General features: G+C 53.1%; 2 protein-coding genes and 1 non-coding gene across 4 annotated transcripts; all 3 read left to right on the top strand.

Annotated features, from left to right (window-relative positions):
- The first annotated feature begins 1,192 nt into the window (after nt 1–1,192).
- Nucleotides 1,193–15,102, top strand: HOXC6 (homeobox C6). Of its 2 annotated transcripts, XM_063785575.1 has the most exons (3): nt 1,193–1,737; nt 12,863–13,208; nt 13,942–15,102. In XM_063785575.1, the coding sequence occupies exons 2-3, from the start codon at nt 13,055–13,057 to the stop codon at nt 14,247–14,249; spliced, it is 462 nt and encodes a 153-aa protein (XP_063641645.1). In that variant the 5' UTR covers nt 1,193–1,737; nt 12,863–13,054; the 3' UTR covers nt 14,250–15,102. The 2 variants fall into 2 exon arrangements, with proteins under 2 accessions (XP_063641645.1, XP_003313691.1); XM_003313643.6 differs by lacking the exon at nt 1,193–1,737 and having other exon boundaries at nt 11,671–13,208.
- Nucleotides 15,103–15,200: 98 nt separating this feature from the next.
- HOXC5 (homeobox C5) lies at nt 15,201–19,617 on the top strand. The gene is made up of 2 exons (XM_016923290.4): nt 15,201–17,859; nt 18,561–19,617. Exons 1-2 carry the CDS (start codon nt 17,406–17,408, stop codon nt 18,773–18,775), a joined length of 669 nt encoding a protein of 222 aa, XP_016778779.1. The 5' UTR covers nt 15,201–17,405; the 3' UTR covers nt 18,776–19,617.
- On the top strand, nt 18,233–18,327 carry MIR615 (microRNA mir-615). Its single transcript, NR_035944.1, has one exon. It is a non-coding gene; the product is annotated as a microRNA mir-615 (primary transcript).
- Nucleotides 19,618–19,907: the final 290 nt, after the last annotated feature.

Raw genomic sequence — 19,907 nt, 5'->3', positions numbered from 1 at the left:
GAGCTGCCGGCCTTCAAATCTCGAGCCCGTGGGGAGAGTGACCTGCCTGCAACCTCTCCCCCGGCAAATAGTCTCTATGGGGGAATTTATTCTGGACTCACCTTCAAAATTAGGGGTCTGGAAAAACAGGCTGCTCGAAATTTTAGCACAGAAGGTGGAATTCAGGGCAGTAAAAGGTTATTTTTTCAGGCCTCGGTAGTACATCCCAGCTGCCCAGACATTGAATCAGGAAATTTTTCTGAGAAAGGCAGGTGGGTATGGGCAATCTGACACGATCCAAAAGGCTTACTGCCTTGCACCCCTCCCCGCAAAAAGGAAGTAGAGACCAAGATCTTGGGCTTTAATTTTATTTTTAATTGTAAAAAGATTTCAAATAAGCCACCATTTGAACTGGGAAGGGAAACTAGGGATGGTCTTGGGGGAAAATGTCATTCTCTCTAAGAAAGGGACCCCGGGGATGTGGGTCGTTTTGAGGGTCCTAGAAGTTGACCCGAATTCTCACCTCTCCTTCTGCACTGCAGGATTGCCCAGGGTAGGTCTAGTCCCCTAGGTTCTTCAGACCACTCCAGGTCAGGTTTGGTTGGGTGGCTGCCAGTGGTCTTCGACTACTGTTCCTGTCTAGGGTGGAGTAGGAGCTTTCAGGGGTATGGCATAGAGGGGATGTTGTTCTCTTACTAAAAAAAAAAAAAAAAAAAAAAAAGGTAGGGGTAGGGAGGCACCCTTTCAATCCCTGCAATTCACCAGCCATCACTGCCTCAAGGCCACAAATCTTTGCAAAGCTTTGAATTCCCCCTGATCCAACCTTAATGCCTCCATTTATTAAGGACAATATTTAAAACTCGGCAAGCCAGGAGAGGCAACCGACCCTCAGTGCTTGAAGCTTTCTTTCGCCTGGGCGTCCGCCCTCAGCTCTTTCTGCGCTCGCCTGCAGCAGCCTGGCCCGTGGGGAGTGGGCGGTGGGTGGGGGTAGGGGTGGGGTGGGGGTCCGGGGATGCTCCCTCTATGAGAGAATTGGGTAAACATGGCGACCGCGGCGCCCATTTGCACACGCTACACAAATGCATCGCATTCCCGGTTGTTTGCAGAAAATTTACAGCTGAGTAATAAAAGTTTACGATCGACTCACAAGTTGGATTGGCCACAAGAAGTCATGTGGATTCCATCCATGAACGTGAACTTTTTATTGTGGTTTGTCCGTTCCGAGCGCTCCGCAGAGCAGTCCTCCCTGTAAGAGCCTAACCATTGCCAGGGAAACCTGCCCTGGGCGCTCCCTTCATTAGCAGTATTTTTTAAAAATTAATCTGATTAATAATTATTTTTCCCCCATTTAATTTTTTTTCCTCCCAGGTGGAGTTGCCGAAGCTGGGGGCAGCTGGGGAGGGTGGGGATGGGAGGGGAGAGACAGAAGTTGAGGGCATCTCTCTCTTCCTTCCCGACCCTCTGGCCCCCAAGGGGCAGGAGGAATGCAGGAGCAGGAGTTGAGCTAGGGAGCTGCAGATGCCTCCGCCCCTCCTCTCTCCCAGGCTCTTCCTCCTGCCCCCTTCTTGCAACTCTCCTTAATTTTGTTTGGCTTTTGGATGATTATAATTATTTTTATTTTTGAATTTATATAAAGTATATGTGTGTGTGTGGAGCTGAGACAGGCTCGGCAGCGGCACAGAATGAGGGAAGACGAGAAAGACAGAGTGGGAGAGAGAGAGGCAGAGAGGGAGAGAGGGAGAGTGACAGCAGCGCTCGGTAAGTGTTTCCTTATTGGTTCAAATATGTAACTAATGGTCCGTAGCTGGATGGCGGTTTCAAGATAAGGACAGCAGCGGCTTGTCTTGGTTAGGGAGAAGAGGGGGCTGGCGAGAGGGTGGGCGCGTAGTTAATTATGGGGAGGAAAATTGGCGGGGGGAGAGAAACGGAGTTAAACTGGAATACCGGTAACTGGTAGTGGGGCGATTGTGTTGTCCTGATGTCACTGTGTGCCAAGTTGGGGGTGGGGAGGCAAGGGAACAGCACCTGTGGGGCTCAAGCCGGCGGTCTAGGGCGCCAGCTCTCTGCTGCCCACTGTGTCAGTACCTGCTTATTATAGATCTTCGGTCTCTTGGCTAATGGAACTGGGTCGGAGCGGAACTGGAAGCTCAAGCTCCAGGCAGGAGAGAGAACTTAGAGGCTGTGCCCATTGCCCCCTAAGCAAAGTTAGCCCCCCAACCCCCAAACAAACTTTCCAGCTTCCCCTCCCTGTCTGGCAGCCCCCTCCCTCCCAGAGAGCGCGACTGCTAGAGCTCACACATGCGCAGTGTGGGCCCAGGGCCGGGCCGCCGAGCAGGAAGCGGGCGCAGCTAGGCGGCCGGCGGGGCCTGTTAATTGGCAATTAGGGGGGAGGCTGGTGGCTGGTGCGCGTCAGCCGAGAGGAGAGCGTCTGCCCACCCCCTGCTCCCGCCCCCACTCGGGCGGATGGAAGGGTGGGAGGTGCCCTGCGTTGGGTGGAGGGTGGAGGTTATAGGGTGGGGGTGGGGGATGCTGTACTCAAAAGCCATCTTGTGCTCAGAGAAAAGAGGCCTACCGGCTTTCCCTTCCCGGGTCCGGCGCCCCTCACCCCCAACCGCGGCCATCCCAGCCGGGATGCCCACTGGACCGGGATGCCCGCTCGCCACGCATGGCTGCTCTGGGCTAGGACCTGCCTCGCCTCGGGGGGGAGGTGGAAATGGGGAAGGCCCTAGGCTGGGCGGGGACAGGCCCAGTCCTCCTGGCAGAGTCTCCTAGGTGCTGCGGAGGCAGTGAGGATTCCGGGGGCTGCTGGCTTATGGGGTAGAGGCGTCAGCCTGAGGCGGCGGGAGGGTCCTGGGCACTCGGGATCTCTCTAATAATTGGTGCTAATGGCCTGTTGTATAGTCTTAACCCGACGCATATGGTTTCATAACACAGTGGCTTAATTTCTTCCAAATGTACGTGGCCCTGAATGTGTTGCAGTTTGATATATGACCCCGCCCTGGGTCCGAGGCTCCGAGGCGGCCCCATAAGTGTGAATTTCTGTTTATAAACGGCGACGCACACGCAAACGCCTACACACCCAGGCAGACACACCCGGAGGCGTGGGGGAACATATTCCAGACGAGGTCCGAGAGAACCTGGGGGCCAGACTTACCTTCAATCTAAGCCAAGACACCCCCTCTACCCCCACCCTCTCCCAGAGGCGCGACTGGGATTCTGCGCCAAGTCCCAGTGGGGGAGGGGATCGCTCCACGATTTCCTGTTTAAACCCTGACCCGTCGCCTGTGGGGGGGCGGGGATGGGGGAAGAAACCTGTTTTTATCAAATTTTTAAAAATACAGTTTGCATTCAGATCAAACCATTTGGGCCAGAGCTGACGGTGAATTTTATCTCCCCTCCCCCCACAACCCCCTTCCCTTCCTTTTCTGCCCCCGCAAAATTCCCCTTTCGCGGCCATCATAAAGGCCTCTGAGGTATTCTCCCGCGGGAAGAAATGGCATTTTCTCTCCCCCTCCCCCACCCCCCCACCCCCAGTAGGACTTGTGTGTCGGCAGAGGCGTCTGACGAGGGGCTAATTTCGCGTTCCTTGTTTACGATCGAGAAAAGCGCTTGGCTCTCCCCAAATGGGCCCAGCCCGCCGCCTGCTCAGGCTGCCGCGCGCTCTCCCGCCGCTCAGGCACAGCCCAGTGGCTGATGCCCCGCGGATCCAGCCCGCGGCAGGCCGGAACCCGGAGTCTGTGGGACCTGAAAAGGGCAAAGGGAGTGCGGTGGGACACAGGAGGGGCCCGAGAGGCCCGAAAAAGGGAGCCTTTCTCCTGGAGTAATGTGGGAATCGCCGACCGGTGAGGCCTCTATTTCTCTCTTTCGCCTACATTTTGTCCGCCCCCGCCCCTGTGGATGGCCGCTGATGGGGGGGAACACAAGTGTCCTTTGTCCGTCCCCGAAAGAAAACCTTTTCCAGAGAAGGCCATTCAGGCCAGTGGAGATTCACCTAGAATATTAGAAGGGCCCCCTCCCACCCGAGGGGCGGGCCTGGGCGAGGCTGAGGTATTTCTCTTGATCCTAGAACGACCTCACTGAGTGTACCCACAGCGAGATTTGGAGGTGCTAGAGTTCGAGGTTGGCCGCTTAACAGCACCATCCTGAGGTGTCTTTATATAATATTTTAATTGATTTTCTGTCCCTTCCTGGCTACAGCCCTGCAGCTCCCCCACCCCCATCCTATGCCCTTCACCCCTAGATCCATCCTTACAAGACAGAGGCAAGCAGAGAAGGCATAGCAGCAGCGACCGGCGCTCTGTTTTCATTTTCCACTCTGGCCAGGGGATAAACTGGACCCCAGTGGACTCCAACACCACCTCTCTGCTTCCCAGTTACTTTCGATTTTCTTTCCCTTCTCCTTCTTTCTCTCCCTCTCTGGCATTCAAACAGTAGCACCCACCAGTGGCAACTCTCAGCCTCCTTGCAGGCCACATTCCCTGCTGACGTGGTCCTTCCTGCAGGAGAGCCCTTCTGTGATTATCTAATAATAGCCAGGGTGGCTGAGAATAGAATCTGGCTCAAGGACTCTGCACACCCGGGACAGAGACACTGAATCTGTGGGTCAGGGCCTGGCAACATTCCTTGGAGCCTCCCCCTCTGAGCCCACTCTTTGGGCACCCTTAGGCTTGCCTGCCCCCCTTATAAGGGGCTTTGTCAGCCCTGCCATCCGCTGTATTTCATGTGCTGGTTCCTAGCTAAGGAGAATTGGGCAGAGCAAACCCTTTCTCTCCCTGGTCTGACAGTTGTGATCCCGACAGAATGCGACCTTGTTTGGAGAAGGCGACCTTGTTGGGTTGGCTATGTTCTGAAACCAGGCTTGGGAGTGTTATATATTTATTATATACAGGCTTAAATGTACAGACTCAGGCTTATGCATGAATATATACAGACTCATATTTCCTTGGTGGTTAATTGTATATTACCATGCCTATATTCGCTCAAACACCATTTTATGTGCATGCAAAATTTTGTTAGTCCTCACTAGATGAGAGTGGGCTCATGGAGGCACCGGGTGCACTGAGCAGGCCCTCTGTGCATGCTCTGCTGGAAATATGTGCTCGCTGGAATCAGAGTATGCGGGTTCCAGTAACCAATGGATGCCATAAAGGCTTTCTCAGACCTTATTGCTTTTGTTGCTCAAGCAGCTGGACTGGGGAAATACTAAATCCCTTCTGCTTTCTCTCCATACCTCCTGGCAAACTCTCCCAACTCAGAAATTATTTTACAAGGGAGACCAGTTGTCTTGAAATTGAGTTCTGCGGGATTCTTTTCACGGGCATGGTGGGGCTGCAAGCAGTTCTGAGTAGTCAGGGCCCTGGCGCTGGAAGCCTCACTGGAGCGATGAAGGGATCAGAGTGGTTAATAAGGTGGCCTCTGGACAGTGATCTGGGGCAGCTGCTGGCCAGGGTGCTTGGAGAAGCTTGTGGAAAAGGCAAGCCAAAAGGGGTAGGGATGCAGTGAATATCTGTTTCTCCCCTTGCTTGCCCCAGCCGGCCGCTCACCCCGCCCCAGCCCGATTTGCCTGCATCCGTGGTGGCAGATTGGGAGTTCTCTAAGGTCCCCCAAATACCCAGATCTGGTTACTGGATGAACTGCGTTTTAATCCTCGTCGCTATCTGAGCCAGGACAAGACCTGGTCAGGGAGACGGCTGGTCCGGGCAGCACGGGAGAGGACGCTGGACCCGCCGCCTGTGGCCTGGAGCACTGAGTATGGGCTACCAAGGCTGAGAATTGATGGGCCTCCTTTCCCAGCCTTTTTCCCTTCCAGAGACACAAAAAGACAGAGCAGAGGGGAAATATCAATGTCAGTGGAAAACCCCATAAAAGAAAGCAGGGACCAGAGCGGGGCTGGAGGGGTTTTCCGCTACTCTCTCTAGGTGATCGGGTTCCTCCCAAGACTCTTGTCCAGACAGGCTGCACCAAGAGGTGTGCAGCTTTCTTCCACCTTCCTCCCGCCCTTCAAGGAGGGCAGCCTTAGGCTTTCTGGGCCTTGGTCACCCCAGGCACTGGGGTGACATTACCCCAGGATTGTGCCCCTCGCCCAGCCCATGGCCTCTGCCACGGCGCCACAGCCGCTCCTGTTTATTGTGTCTGTGAGTTGTTTACTTGTTTTGTCTGCTGCCACCCTGCGTCAGAAACCCGCCAAACCAGCGAACTCGCCCAGGAGAACAAAGTGCTGTGCTATCCCCGGACTCCCTCCCCTTTCCAGCAACCCCCTCCTGCCCTCACAAGCTCCTGCATTCTCCCTTTCGGAGGGGAGGAAGCAGAAATAGTCTTAAAACAGGGCAGCTGTTTATAGGGTCAGGGGAATTATGGGGACACCATAAACCTCTGGGTGTCCCTGTGGTGGAGAGACTTCTGAGCAGCCCTTCCCTTGCCTAGGCTTTTCTTCCTTCCCCTGGTGACCACTTGGTTAAGGGGGTCACACTCATTGAGAAAGTTGAGCCCACCCCCATCAACCCAGTCCCCCACTACCCCACTCCTTTCTGCAGGAGTTTCCCTGAGACACAGGTTGTTGGGTTTTAAATCAGGGTAATGTTGGTGGATTCATAAAGCTAGATATAGCATGTCATTCTCCTCCCACACTCCCTCTCCTCAGCCCCCCAAAATTGCAGTGAATTTAAGCAAATCCTACAAAATTAAATTGCCCCTTTGCTAAAGATCCTATATGTCTCCAATCCTGCCAGGTGTAGAGTCAGATAGTTGGCTTTTGGCCTTTAATTTTGCTCCTAGCTATTAAATTTAAAAGAGTATCATTGAAGTAAGTAATATTCTCATTTCTGAAATTAATTTTCCCCTCCCAGTCTCTCTCTCTCTCTTTTTGCCAGCACAGATTAAATGGTTCTTTCAGATCTGCAAACAATAAATGATAAAATTATTTATAGGGAAATGAGGATGCTGTTTTATTGTTGGCGTATTGTTCCAGAACATAACAACATTTTATTTTCAAGCAGGAGAGGTTAGACCAGGGGGAGAAAGAGGGGGAAAGGAAAAAACGTGAAAGGAGGGCAGGAACCCACACACAAAACTCCTGCCATGTATAACTGGTAGGACATTTACAATTTCTATATGACAACTCACTCTGATGTCATAATACCGAGTTCTTGAATTTTATAATTCTCATGAACCTCTCAAATGGGTCCAAGCAGTGCTTCATGTGGAGGGGTATAGAAGAAGCCAGGAGGCTGGGGATCCTTTGACCCAGCGCAGAGCAGCACACCCCCTATTGCGGCTTCTTCCTCATGTGGCATCCTCTTGAGGCCCTATTCTGGGGACAGAAAATATTCTGGATATTCTGCATTTTAATTTTTCTCCTGGGCCAGGCAGGGCCACTTGCTTTGCCCCCCTCAAGTGTCCCTAGGCATCTAAGCTCTCTCCCCATTCCCAGATCACAGAGAGCTGTGTCCCCAGGCTCTCCCCAAGCCCCCTCCTCAGCTAATACTCAGCTGCTTGGAATAGAGGTGGGAGGCTTGGGCACCAGCCCCCAAAAAGCCAGAAATGATTTTTTCCAGATGGAGCTGGAAGGGGGCTCAGGGCTGAGCGTGATGGGGTAGAGATGTTTGGGACCTATTTTATGTTTTAACCTTAAGTCAGAGAAGTGAATTGAGAAGCCAAACAAACGCCAATGTGAGAGTTTGTATCTGCTGATGGTAGCAGCAATAAGTGAAGTGCTGGTAAGGAAAGGTCAGGCAGAAATCTGGAAAGAGAGAGGGAGGAGAGGAAATGTGACATGAGTTAGCAGAGCTCCTCCATATACCTTTCTTCTCCGTTTAATTGTAATAAAGCAAAAGCAGCTCGGGTAGCCTCTCAACCTCTTAGCTCAAAAGAGGAATCACCAGCGCAGGCCTTGGAGGTGTTTGGGGGCAGTTCTCAGCAGCTTAACATGCCCAATCTGCCCTCTTCCTCCTTTCCCCCTCCCTGCTGATCCCCAGCTCCCTTCAACTGGTCAGCCCGGGCCCTGTCCCCAAAATATTAGCACCCCCAAATGATATCCATTTCTGTGTTAGGTGTGTCAAATTTCACTTCTCTCCATGCCTAAACTTTGAAAGGAGGAGTGTACCTTTTTGGAATGCGGTGTGTGTAGGGGGGGCAGGTATGTGCTCAGACAGCTTCCCCCATCATATCTATGGGAAACTGGAAGCCCCTTAGGTGAGCCATGCTTTGGTGTTCCCAAACAGCATTCCCTGCATTCAGGTTCTCTGGCAGACCAGGAGGCTCTTTGCGATCTGATCCTTTGACTAGGAGTTCCATGGAGATCAAAGGAGCTTATTTATACACAAAACACCAGGCATTTGGAGTAGAATTTATTTTTTAATTTCTAAATAAAAAAGTCTAATCATAGACCAATCGGGCCAACTGAGCAGTCGCTCCAGAACAGCAAAGCCTTAACCAAATAGTGTGATTATGAGGGGAGCTGAGCAATTACTGAAACTCGGCTTTCTCCGTAAGAGGGATTTTAGCCCTCGCCCAGTGGCACAAAAGGGGCCAGCGGGGCAACCGTTCTTCTCTTGCTCAGAAAAGTGAGACTTGGGGGTGGTGGGGGCAGGGTCGGGCAGCTGCGGTCGCGTCCAGGCAGCTGAGCACCCAGGCCAGGCGCTGAGGCTGAGCACTGAGTCCTGAGGCTCCAGTGCTTGGGTCCCCGAGCAGCCTCCGGAGGCACCGAGCTGTAGTTGCGGCGCGGCAGTCAGGAATGGAGTATGTGTATCTGTGTGCGAGGGTTGGTGAGTTACAAACATCCGCGCAGAGTTAGGGGATCTGGGGAGAGAGAGGAGACAGGGAGAACACAACTAAGGAGGACCTCTGGAAAATATTGTCCCCAAATAAAAATTCCAGATCTCATTCCTCTCACTTCAAATATCCCTCCCCAGGAAATTAATACATTTCCCAGAGCTGAGTGGAAAGCAAAGGCCAGCAAGGTGAGGCCTGCCCACGAACTTCTTCAGGCTGGGTCCAGTCCCCCCCACCCTTTCCCCAGTTCAGAGTTCACAGGCCCCCAGCCTTTCCCTGGCCTAAAGGGGAGTAAGGCTGGAGTGGTAGCATTTAACTTGCCTAGGGAAACCCCCAAGTGCCCAGGCTGCAATGCCATCCTTATCCTTGGGGACTCCAGGCCAGTGACTGCACCCCACTCAGGTCCAAGGCGCAGGCAGTAAATTTCTCTCCTATAATTAGCGCTATCAAAAGCATGTGTTTTGCATTGGAGAGGACTGGAGAAGCAAGTGGCAACTTTTCCCTTGTATTCTTTTTCTGTGTTTTTTGAATTCTGTTTTTGAATCCACTAATTAAAGCTTCTCTGAAAGTGAAAATCTGCTCTTGACACCAAGCCCCTTCCGAATGCCTGATTTGGGAGGCTAAGGGGCCAGAGCAGCAGCAAGGAGACCTGCAAGCCTGATGGGGTTGGGGGGTAGTGTTCTCTGATTTCTCTAGGCTCGTTTTATAGAAACAAAGAACAAGTTCTCTCCCCTCCTTCCCAAGACTTGTGCATATTTACAGAGCACAACTGCAGTTTTAATAAAACATCTGTTCTTGCTTCTGCTGATGAGTTTCCATAATTGTTTTCAGACAAATTTAATAGGAAAATATAAATATATTTAGAAAAATCTAAGTCCCAGCTTTCCCCCTATAGACAGCCATTCCTTTGCCAAAAAAATAAAATTAACATGAAATGGGAAAAAGAAAATATAATCCAAGGTAGGGAAGATCGGGCTCATCTGACCTGCTCTCCCCCCTTGGAGCGAATCCTTTCAGCAAATTTCAGCTGCATAATTAAAGATCTAAGAGAAAGAAGAGGGCTTCTTCTTTCCTCAGGAATGAAAGGTAATTGGGGGGGGTGTGTTGAAAATTAATTTTGCCAAAGGTCTTTAAGCAGTGGAGGAATTTATTTGTATTTCTGTTTCCCCTTCTCTCCCCCTTCCAGCATTTCTGCCTTTTTCACCCAGCAGCTGGTTTCTGTTCATTATAAATCGGCGAGACCTTTCAGTCTCTGCCCTCTGTTTAGGGACGTCATAAAACACTTAACTTTCTGGGGCTGAGGCTCACATTCTGCTTCTCAGGTCGCCAACCTCCCTGAGCCCACCGACTTTAGGCCCCAATAGAGAATCTCCCCAACTTTGGGGCCCCTTTCCTCTCCAGACATGGTTGAGGAGGGGCTCAAGGAAACCTAGGCATCCTTGCTGGGGGCTGTAGTCCATGCTGCCCCAGAAGCCCCTTCTTTCTTCCAAGGTCCTTCCCTCCCCCACCCAGACATAAAAGAGATTTTTAAATACATAGAAAATCAACACTCATTGAAAGTGAAACCTCATTAAGACATCCTATCTTCCATCATTCAATTTGTTGTACATTGCAACAATTTAATATCTTGAAGGAAATATCACTGACATGATTTATCCCTCTAGCAATCTCTCTCTGAAATTGGAGGGGGGGACAGAGTTACTCTCTCTTCCGGCCTCTTCTACTTGTTACACCACTACCCTTAGGGCAGAAAGGAGGCTGGGAACTCTGAGAGAGGCTACTTGTGTCCAGGGGTGCACTGACTTGTTCCCTAGCTCAGTCCCCAGAGTACTCCTGCCTTGTTGTCTCTCCCCCACCTCTTGCCCTCCAGGGGGCCTGAAGCCTCAGCCAGCTGTTGGAAACCTCTGCTCAGGCATGCCATGAATTCGAGGACAGCTGGATTCTAGGGCAAAAAGCAACTCACATTGGTGTCTATGTTTGTGTACCTGCCAAGTCACCCCAAAAATGAGATAACTCATCTAAAATTTTTTTTCTTAATTTAAAAATCCTCCTCTACCCTTTCCCCTTCATTTCCTTGGGGAGAAGAAAGTGTGGTCTAGAAGGAGGAACCTTTATAATTATAGGAGTCTTTCCCCTTCCCTTCCAAATACCGACAAATTTCTGTCCTTTCTGGAGGATTGGGGCTGTATTTTCTAAAACCAACACAAATTGTCTGGCAGGAAGAACCCCCTAACGAGGTTCATATATTAACTAACATGTTGTCTCCACCAGCTCCTGCACACTGTCTGCTTTTGGGTTCGAAACTTTATTTTTCCCCCCTAGCAACACTCCAGGGAAACCTTAACGTTACAGAAGATGAATAAACGAGTTTTTTCTCAGCATAGTCCCGTTTATGGCTTTATTGCTACCCATTGATTACTCCGCTTTGTTACACAGAAGGAAAAGATCATAAAATCCGGAGACATCCGGGTTCTTGTTATAGCCAGCTTTCCCCCCCAACCCACCCAAAAATGGTGGGGGGGAAATATGAGCTTTCTCTGCTCCCCGCACACTCCCCACCACCCTTCTTTGTCAACTCAAGGCATTTTCAGCCTATATCACGATATCAAATTAAGTTTGGACTAATCAGGAGAAAACCCCCATCTGCACACTTTCCGCTGTTTCAGTTCGCCTACTGCGGCTCCCTCACAAGCCTCGGATTCAGCTGCCTTTTCGTAACCGTCTCTTCCCTTTTTTTAGCCCCAAGATGGGGGAATAAAATGGGCGTTGAGGCTGCTGAGAGGCCCATCCCCACCACGGGTGACTGGCACTTGGGTGAGAGCTCCTTAGAACCCCTTTCTGAAGTCTCCAAGCCTCATAGCTCAGGTCCAGGGGCGCCTCCACTGGCGGTGCCCTGAGTCTGGAGGGGGCAGGGGGGCTTCTGACCAAGGCAGGAGCTTCAGCCTGCAGGAAGCTAACTGTCCATCAGAGCCCCACCAGCCTTCTCTTTCTGGCTGGATCCTATGTGAATTACCCCACCGGCCCTCACTGGCTCCAAATCATAAATTCTCACCAACATAAACAGGAGTTGATGTCTCTAGAAAGATTCTCAGAGTTTTCGTTCTTCCTCTCTCTCTCTTTCTCTCTGTCTCTCCCCCTCCGGTGCCACCTCCCTACATTTTACTTCTTTTTCTCCTTTTTCTATTGCATTTTTATACATTTTCCCTTTTAGGCAAAAATGCTGGAAGAGTTTTCCCAAAAGAGGGGTCCTGAGGAGGAGGCAGAAGGGAGCCAGGAGGCAAAGGAGAGCAGATGCGTGGCCCATTTGCCCACTCCAGCTCTGCCACTGTACCCTGAAGTCTTGCCCCTTTAGACCTAGTTGTTCCCCACATCCCTACTACATTCAAGACTCTCAGCCACACTCTACTTACTCAGGGGAACAGGTTTTATGAAATTTCTTTCTACTTTTGATTTTTTTTTAATTATTGATGAAAAAAATACTAGTTTAGTGATGGGACTCACTCCATGGAGTGTCAAAACAGGATTTCCTGCAGGATTTCTAGGGACCCCCCTCCTGTGCTGGGAGGGAGTTCCTCCCTTGGAGAAATCAGGATGTAATTTTAGAAGGGGGCAGATATAAAACATGAAACCAGATTGAAAATACAGGGGTTTCTCTAGCCCTGGCTCTGGCCACAGCACAGCAAAGTTAGCTGGGGCTGAGAGATTTCCTGGTAGTACAGCTCTCCTTCCCTGAGTCCCAAGGCCCTGCTCAGGGACATGCACCCCTCCTTCACCACCAAACCAATTCCCTTACATATATATATATATATTTTAAAAGAAATCCAAGTCTTACTTTCAAAGCACACACTTAGTCTCAACTAGGGAATCAACAGAAGCAGAAGCGATTTTTTTCCCCCTTCCTGACATCTGGCTTGCGATTGGCTGGGAGGGGGTCAGCTGACTTTGTCATTTTGTCTGTCCTGGATTGGAGCCGTCCCTATAACCATCTAGTTCCGAGTACAAACTGGAGACAGAAATAAATATTAAAGAAATCATAGCCCGACCAGGTAAAGGCAAAGGGATGAATTCCTACTTCACTAACCCTTCCTTATCCTGCCACCTCGCCGGGGGCCAGGACGTCCTCCCCAACGTCGCCCTCAATTCCACCGCCTATGATCCGGTGAGGCATTTCTCGACCTATGGAGCGGCCGTTGCCCAGAACCGGATCTACTCGACTCCCTTTTATTCGCCACAGGAGAATGTCGTGTTCAGTTCCAGCCGGGGGCCGTATGACTATGGATCTAATTCCTTTTACCAGGAGAAAGACATGCTCTCAAACTGCAGACAAAACACCTTAGGACATAACACACAGACCTCAATCGCTCAGGATTTTAGTTCTGAGCAGGGCAGGACTGCGCCCCAGGACCAGAAAGCCAGTATCCAGATTTACCCCTGGATGCAGCGAATGAATTCGCACAGTGGTGAGTTTTACAGCTCCGAGATATAAATTAAATAAACTGAACTGGCTTTATGACCGGCTTCCCTAGAAGAACGGGCGGAGAGAGTTTTTTATGGCCCCATAAAAACAATCACGCTCGTCTCCTCGCCGAGACAGGGCCCCCTCTTCTGCCCCCTCAGCTCGCCTCTCGCTCGCTTGCAGGGGCCTGGCCCCCTTGGCCCCTGACGGATTGGAGGGCTCCAAGGCGAGCTGAGGGGGCAGGAACAGGGCAGGGGATGAGGGGAGGGAGCAGAAGATAGGGGAGCCCCCCAAAGTGGAGTCAGTCTGAGGAGAAGGGAGGGGGAGAGGAGAGGCAGATAAGTGGGGAGAAGTTTCCAAGGAACTAGGATGCTTGGGGAGATGGGGAAGCCCAGTCCTTGAGAAAGGGGGCCCTCATCCCCATTATCTGGGATTTTTCAAAAATCTGCTTTTAGACTTGCAGCTTTCTGTTTGCCTTTTGCCCCGCCCCCCCGCCCCCCCCCCCACCACACACCTTTCTTTGGGACACACAGGTCCCACCTTATAGGAGGTCTGAAGTTGGGGTCCTCGCTGTACCCCCAGTGGGGGTGGGGCAAGGCAAAAGGGAGAAGGCTAGAGCCCTAAGGAGGCTGTGAGCTGCTGGCTAGGTTGGGAGGGTCAGGACTTTGCTAGGCGAAACAGTCTGCAGAGGACGCTTTGCTGATTGCTTTTAGTGTGTTTTGTGCCCGGATCTTTAGGGGTCGGCTACGGAGCGGACCGGAGGCGCGGCCGCCAGATCTACTCGCGGTACCAGACCCTGGAACTGGAGAAGGAATTTCACTTCAATCGCTACCTAACGCGGCGCCGGCGCATCGAGATCGCCAACGCGCTTTGCCTGACCGAGCGACAGATCAAAATCTGGTTCCAGAACCGCCGGATGAAGTGGAAAAAAGAATCTAATCTCACATCCACTCTCTCGGGGGGCGGCGGAGGGGCCACCGCCGACAGCCTGGGCGGAAAAGAGGAAAAGCGGGAAGAGACAGAAGAGGAGAAGCAGAAAGAGTGACCAGGACTGTCCCTGCCACCCCTCTCTCCCTTTCTCCCTCGCTCGCCACCAACTCTCCCCTAATCACACACTCTGTATTTATCACTGGCACAATTGATGTGTTTTGATTCCCTAAAACAAAATTAGGGAGTCAAACGTGGACCTGAAAGTCAGCTCTGGACCCCCTCCCTCACCGCACAACTCTCTTTCACCACGCGCCTCCTCCTCCTCGCTCCCTTGCTAGCTCGTTCTCGGCTTGTCTACAGGCCCTTTTCCCCGTCCAGGCCTTGGGGGCTCGGACCCTGAACTCAGACTCTACAGATTGCCCTCCAAGTGAGGACTTGGCTCCCCTACTCCCTCGACGCCCCCACCCCCGCCCCCCGTGCAGAGAGCCGGCTCCTGGGCCTGGGGCCTCTGCTCCAGGGCCTCAGGGCTCGGCCTGGCAGCCGGGGAGCGCCGGAGGCCCAAGGAGGGCGCGCCTTGGCCCCACACCAACCCCCAGGGCCTCCCCGCAGTCCCTGCCTAGCCCCTCTGCCCCAGCAAATGCCCAGTCCAGGCAAATTGTATTTAAAGAATCCTGGGGGTCATTATGGCATTTTACAAACTGTGACCGTTTCTGTGTGAAGATTTTTAGCTGTATTTGTGGTCTCTGTATTTATATTTATGTTTAGCACCGTCAGTGTTCCTATCCAATTTCAAAAAAGGAAAAAAAAGAGGGAAAATTACAAAAAGAGAGAAAAAAAGTGAATGACGTTTGTTTAGCCAGTAGGAGAAAATAAATAAATAAATAAATCCCTTCGTGTTACCCTCCTGTATAAATCCAACCTCTGGGTCCGTTCTCGAATATTTAATAAAACTGATATTATTTTTAAAAGTTTATACCGGGAATTCTGTTAATTCGCTCGCCCGCCGGCCTCAGGGTGAGAGCTGGAGCAGGCTCCAAGCGCTCCCGCGCCTGCCGGCCCCCTGCAAGCCCCCAGCCCTCTGCACTCGCCTTCCCCGGAGCCCAGGCGCCCAGCCCCGGCCTTCTGTTCGTTCTCGCGATCGCACTGAGGGGCTGGGAGGCCTCTCTGGGCTCCCTGCGCGGAGCAACACACACACCCTGCGGGAAAAGGCCGCGTAGGATTTTGTTGCGGGGGGGAGCCGGGATCAGTCGGTTTGGGCACCAACTCCACGCAGGCCTTTCTTCCTGCCTGTGGCAGCCGGTGTCCTCGGCGTCCGAACCCCGAGGCGCCCCGAAAGACCAGTAAAGAAGCACTATCCAGGCACCAGGGTCTCCTCCACCCACTCCCGGGAGTTGGAGGCGGGGGGCGCCGTGAGAGCAAGCCCCAGGCCCGCGCCAAGCTGGCTGTTGCGAAACGTGGCGGAGGCGGAGAGCGGAGGGAAAGAGAAGACCGCGGGACTGGAGCCCTGTCGGCAGGGATTGAGCGATTCAAGGACATCTCGAGAGAGAAAGCCTGGAAACTGAGCTCTCGCCTGCTCTGGGACTCCTGACGTGGCCGGGACAAAATTCCTTCTTCATTACAGCTCCAGCCGGGCTGGTTCCTTACTTTTCTCTCCTCAAACGGCTGAAGAGGCGGGTGAGGAGCGCAGCCGGACCCTAACCATTTATCAACCCTGGCCTTCTCTCTCCAAGCCTGGCCAGAGAAACCTGAGTGGGCCTACAGGGAGAGGTGTTGAGGGGGGTCTCCGGAGGGAAAAAATCCGCCAGAGTTTTCCGGGCCCTTCAGATTCCCTCCAGCGCCCCCACCCTCGCCTCCAGTGCCTCCACCAGTGAGGAGGGGGCCTTCTCCTGGCGGGGCGGAGATTTCCTGGGAAGAAGCAGGCAGGGAAGTATGAGACTTGGGGCTACGGGGGAAGAGGATGGGGCCGAATGGCTGCAGATACCCTGCGAAGGCTACCCAGGCGCCTGCCCTGCCCACCCCCCAGGTCCGCCCCATTCCTCTTGGTAGCTCAGAAATTGCTCTCTTGTGGACCTTATGGATTCAGGTCCCTGGAAAGCCTAGCCCAGAGACCTTTCCCCCAAAGGGCACATAACGGGCCTTTTCCTCTGCCATGCTCACGTAATATTTGTGGAGGCTTCAATCTTGCTTCTCCATGTCCTCAATTAACATCTGTTTTCTGTCTAAAACCTCTGGCATAGGTACCACATAAGGATCGCACACAGGGAGACAGAGCAGTCCTCTAGACCATTGTCTGGCTCTGTCCGTGTCCACACACACACTTGAAAATTGCCTTGTTGCCACTCTGGGGACCCTAGCATGGTGAGGTCTAGCCAACTCCACCTGGCTCCTCACCTCCAGATCCATCCCAAACAGCCTGCATCACCCTCAGCTTCATGACCCCCCTATCTTGTTCTGACCACTCAGGATCCCTCCTCCTGGGCGTCCTGTCTACCTCTTCAGAAGCTAATTCTACTTTCTCTTGCTGATAGGCACCTCTTCAGCAGTAGTGGGGCCTTAGGGCCTGAGAGGCAAGGGACTTCTACCTTTGGTTTAGGGAACCTAAGTTAAACCCCATTGGTTCTCCAGCCTGGGCATAGGCCACCTTACCTAACTTAATCCCCTTTCCTCATCCATTTTTGAAGATTGGAAGACCCTGGAGGTTGGGAGAACGGGGCTTTCATTACAAAAAGCACTCTGTGCATTATAAGTGAGGCCTCATCTTTTCCCAATTTTAAATAGAATTTAAAAGGCTAGCTCAGGGGTTGCCCCAACAACCAGCTTCTCCTTCACAGTGTAGGAAATCCAGCCACCGGAAAGCAAGCTGGCGCTCCAGGATGCAATTCCCCCACGTACGCACCAGGTGTCGCTGTGGGCTTGTTGTCCCGGCTACCCCCAATTCCAAGAACCTTTTTTTTTTTCCCTCCCCCTTCCCTCTTTCTCTCTCTCACTCCCTCTCCCCCTTGGTTGGGCTTTGCCAACATATCGAGATGCGTTTCGCCGGCTTCCATCACTAACCTCCCGGAGGTCATCAAGCCAAATTTATGAGTGGCCGCTCGAGTCACGTGACTCTATTTAAGGCTCCCTTATTTGGGAAGAGCGCATAGGATAAAGAAAGAGATATCTCCACCTATAAATTGTCCACTTTGGAGAACAAAAAACCCCTCAACTTCAAAGAGTCACAAATCACCCTTAATCAAAAAGGGTGCAGAAATTTTTTTGGGCCCTCCCCGCCATGAGCTCCTACGTAGCCAATTCATTCTATAAGCAGAGCCCCAATATCCCTGCCTATAACATGCAAACTTGTGGGAACTATGGATCGGCCTCAGAGGTGCAGGCATCCAGGTACTGCTACGGCGGATTGGACTTAAGCATCACTTTCCCACCGCCTGCGCCTTCCAACTCTCTCCACGGGGTAGACATGGCTGCCAACCCCCGGGCTCACCCCGACCGCCCCGCCTGCAGCGCCGCGGCCGCTCCGGGACACGCTCCGGGCAGAGACGAAGCGGCTCCTCTGAACCCCGGGATGTACAGTCAGAAGGCGGCTCGCCCGGCGCTGGAGGAGCGAGCTAAGAGCAGTGGGGAGATCAAAGAGGAGCAGGCGCAGACAGGGCAGCCCGCCGGACTGAGCCAGCCACCGGCCCCGCCACAGATTTACCCGTGGATGACCAAACTGCACATGAGCCACGGTAAACTTTAGGACTTCATTTTGCGCGCTCGGGTCCGCCTGGGTTTTATAGGCCATGCGGGGCAAATAAAGAAAAAAAACCTGCGGCCATAAATTTTACGATCCAGGCATCAATGGCTCGTAAAACTGTCCACTAAAAGGCTTAGAGGCTGTGTGCGCCCAAATTTACGACGACATAATTGGATCATAGGAACAAAACGTGTATAAAAGGCAATATTCAATTTTTGGGGGAGAGGGAGGGAGTTAAAAAAATAGAGGGATCTGAAGGGTGAGGAGCGCGGGGCTCCAGAGCGGGGATCCCCCCGCGGCTCCCTCCCTCCCTCCCCTGCGGAGCCGGCTCCGCGGGCGCTCGCGGCTCCGGAGGATTCCAGCGACTCGGGAGGGGCGGGAGGGGGGTCCCCGGTGCTCGGATCTCGAGGGTGCTTATTGTTCGGTCCGAGCCTGGGTCTCCCTCTTCCCCCCAACCCCCCCTCAGCCCCTCCGGCTGCAGAGTGAAGGCTGCGGTGGAAAGTTTCCTGCCTGGGCGGAGGCGCCTCTCCCGGGGCTGGGCTGGGCTGGCCCGCCTGCGGCCCGCGTGGCCTGTCTTGCGGCTCTCGCCTCCTCTCCCTCCGGCCGCGGGTGGGGGCCTGGGCTGGGGTGGGGACGGGGGAACGCTGCAAGCTATTCACCCCTTCCTGGCTTGGGGTGGGGTTTATGTTCCAGAGACGGACGGCAAGCGGTCCCGAACCAGTTACACGCGCTACCAGACTCTGGAACTCGAGAAAGAATTCCACTTTAACCGCTACCTCACTCGCCGCAGGCGCATAGAGATCGCCAACAACTTGTGTCTCAATGAGAGACAGATCAAGATCTGGTTCCAGAACCGCAGGATGAAGTGGAAGAAAGATTCCAAAATGAAAAGCAAAGAGGCTCTTTAGAGGCAGCGGGGGAGGCCCGCAGAGCGCGCCCCTAGCCGGTTCCTGTCCCTGCGCCTTTCCTTTTCGCCTTTCCTCTCTATATTTCGGGTCGGGGGCAGGTGCTGGAGCACTGGGCTCCCGGGCCCCACAGACAAAAGCGCTTTTCCTTGGCATTCCGCATCCCTACCGACCCAGGGTTCCCGCGGGGCTGTCGGCGCTGCCCCATCTCCCCTCAGCTCGGCTCAGCTCGGTACCCGGGGCCCAGGGCTGCGGCGTACAGGCTGGCGCAGAACGAACCTTGGCCTGGGCCGTCTCTCCGGCTCCCAGCCTCAGCGCGGCCCTCCCGAGTTAAGGTGGGCCCGGCCCGCGCCACAGGACCCTCGCCGGACCCTCTAACCTCGCCCTCTCCTTTGTTCCCGGCTGGACGGGTTAGACAGCCAAAGGCTGGCGAGAGTCTGGCCCTAGACTCGGGGTGCTTCCTTGTAGCGACTAAACTAGATTTTCACTTATGAATGATTTGCATATGAAAGGAGAGCATCGGCCTAGGGGCCCCACAGTTGCTCTATGCTTTCCAAACCTTATCTCCACAACCTCTTCCCCCCAAAACCCGGGAACCTCCCCAGCCTGTGCCTGCTGCATGCCCTCTCAGGCCGGCAGCCCCAGCCTGCTAGCTAGCTCAACTAGTGGGGTTTCCTGGCACTGGACCCCAGCAAGTGGTCCTAGAGGCCCTTTGCTGTCCCATAGTCCCTGCCACGAATTTCTGTGCCCTCCTGACCCATTGCTGTTGTCCAACTATTTATTGACTCTGGGTCCTTCCTGAAACTATATTTTGTCATATCAAATAAAGAGAGAACAGGACTAAAGATGCAGTGGCTCCTGTCTGTTTGGGGCATGTATTGGGTAAAATTGTCTAAATGGGCTGTGAGATGTAGAAGGAGACCCACAAACTTTAAGCCACCCCTTTAAAAATTTTTCTAGCTTCTAGGGGCAGTGAGTAGTAGAGGGAGGTGAAATTGAGCTCCTTTCCTGTTTCTTGGCTGCAACAAGAGCCTCTGGGGGAAGAGAAGGGCACCTAGGCCTCGGGTACTGGCTTTTCCCATGCTGTGGCTGTCCAAGGCCTTCACGCCTCTGCACTCCAGGAGGCCTCTGGACT

This window comes from Pan troglodytes, chromosome 10, assembly GCF_028858775.2.
Source record: "Pan troglodytes isolate AG18354 chromosome 10, NHGRI_mPanTro3-v2.0_pri, whole genome shotgun sequence".
Lineage (NCBI taxonomy): Eukaryota > Metazoa > Chordata > Mammalia > Primates > Hominidae > Pan > Pan troglodytes.
The sequence above is the reverse complement of the archived record's forward strand: the minus strand, read 5'-3'. Positions and strand labels throughout refer to the sequence as shown.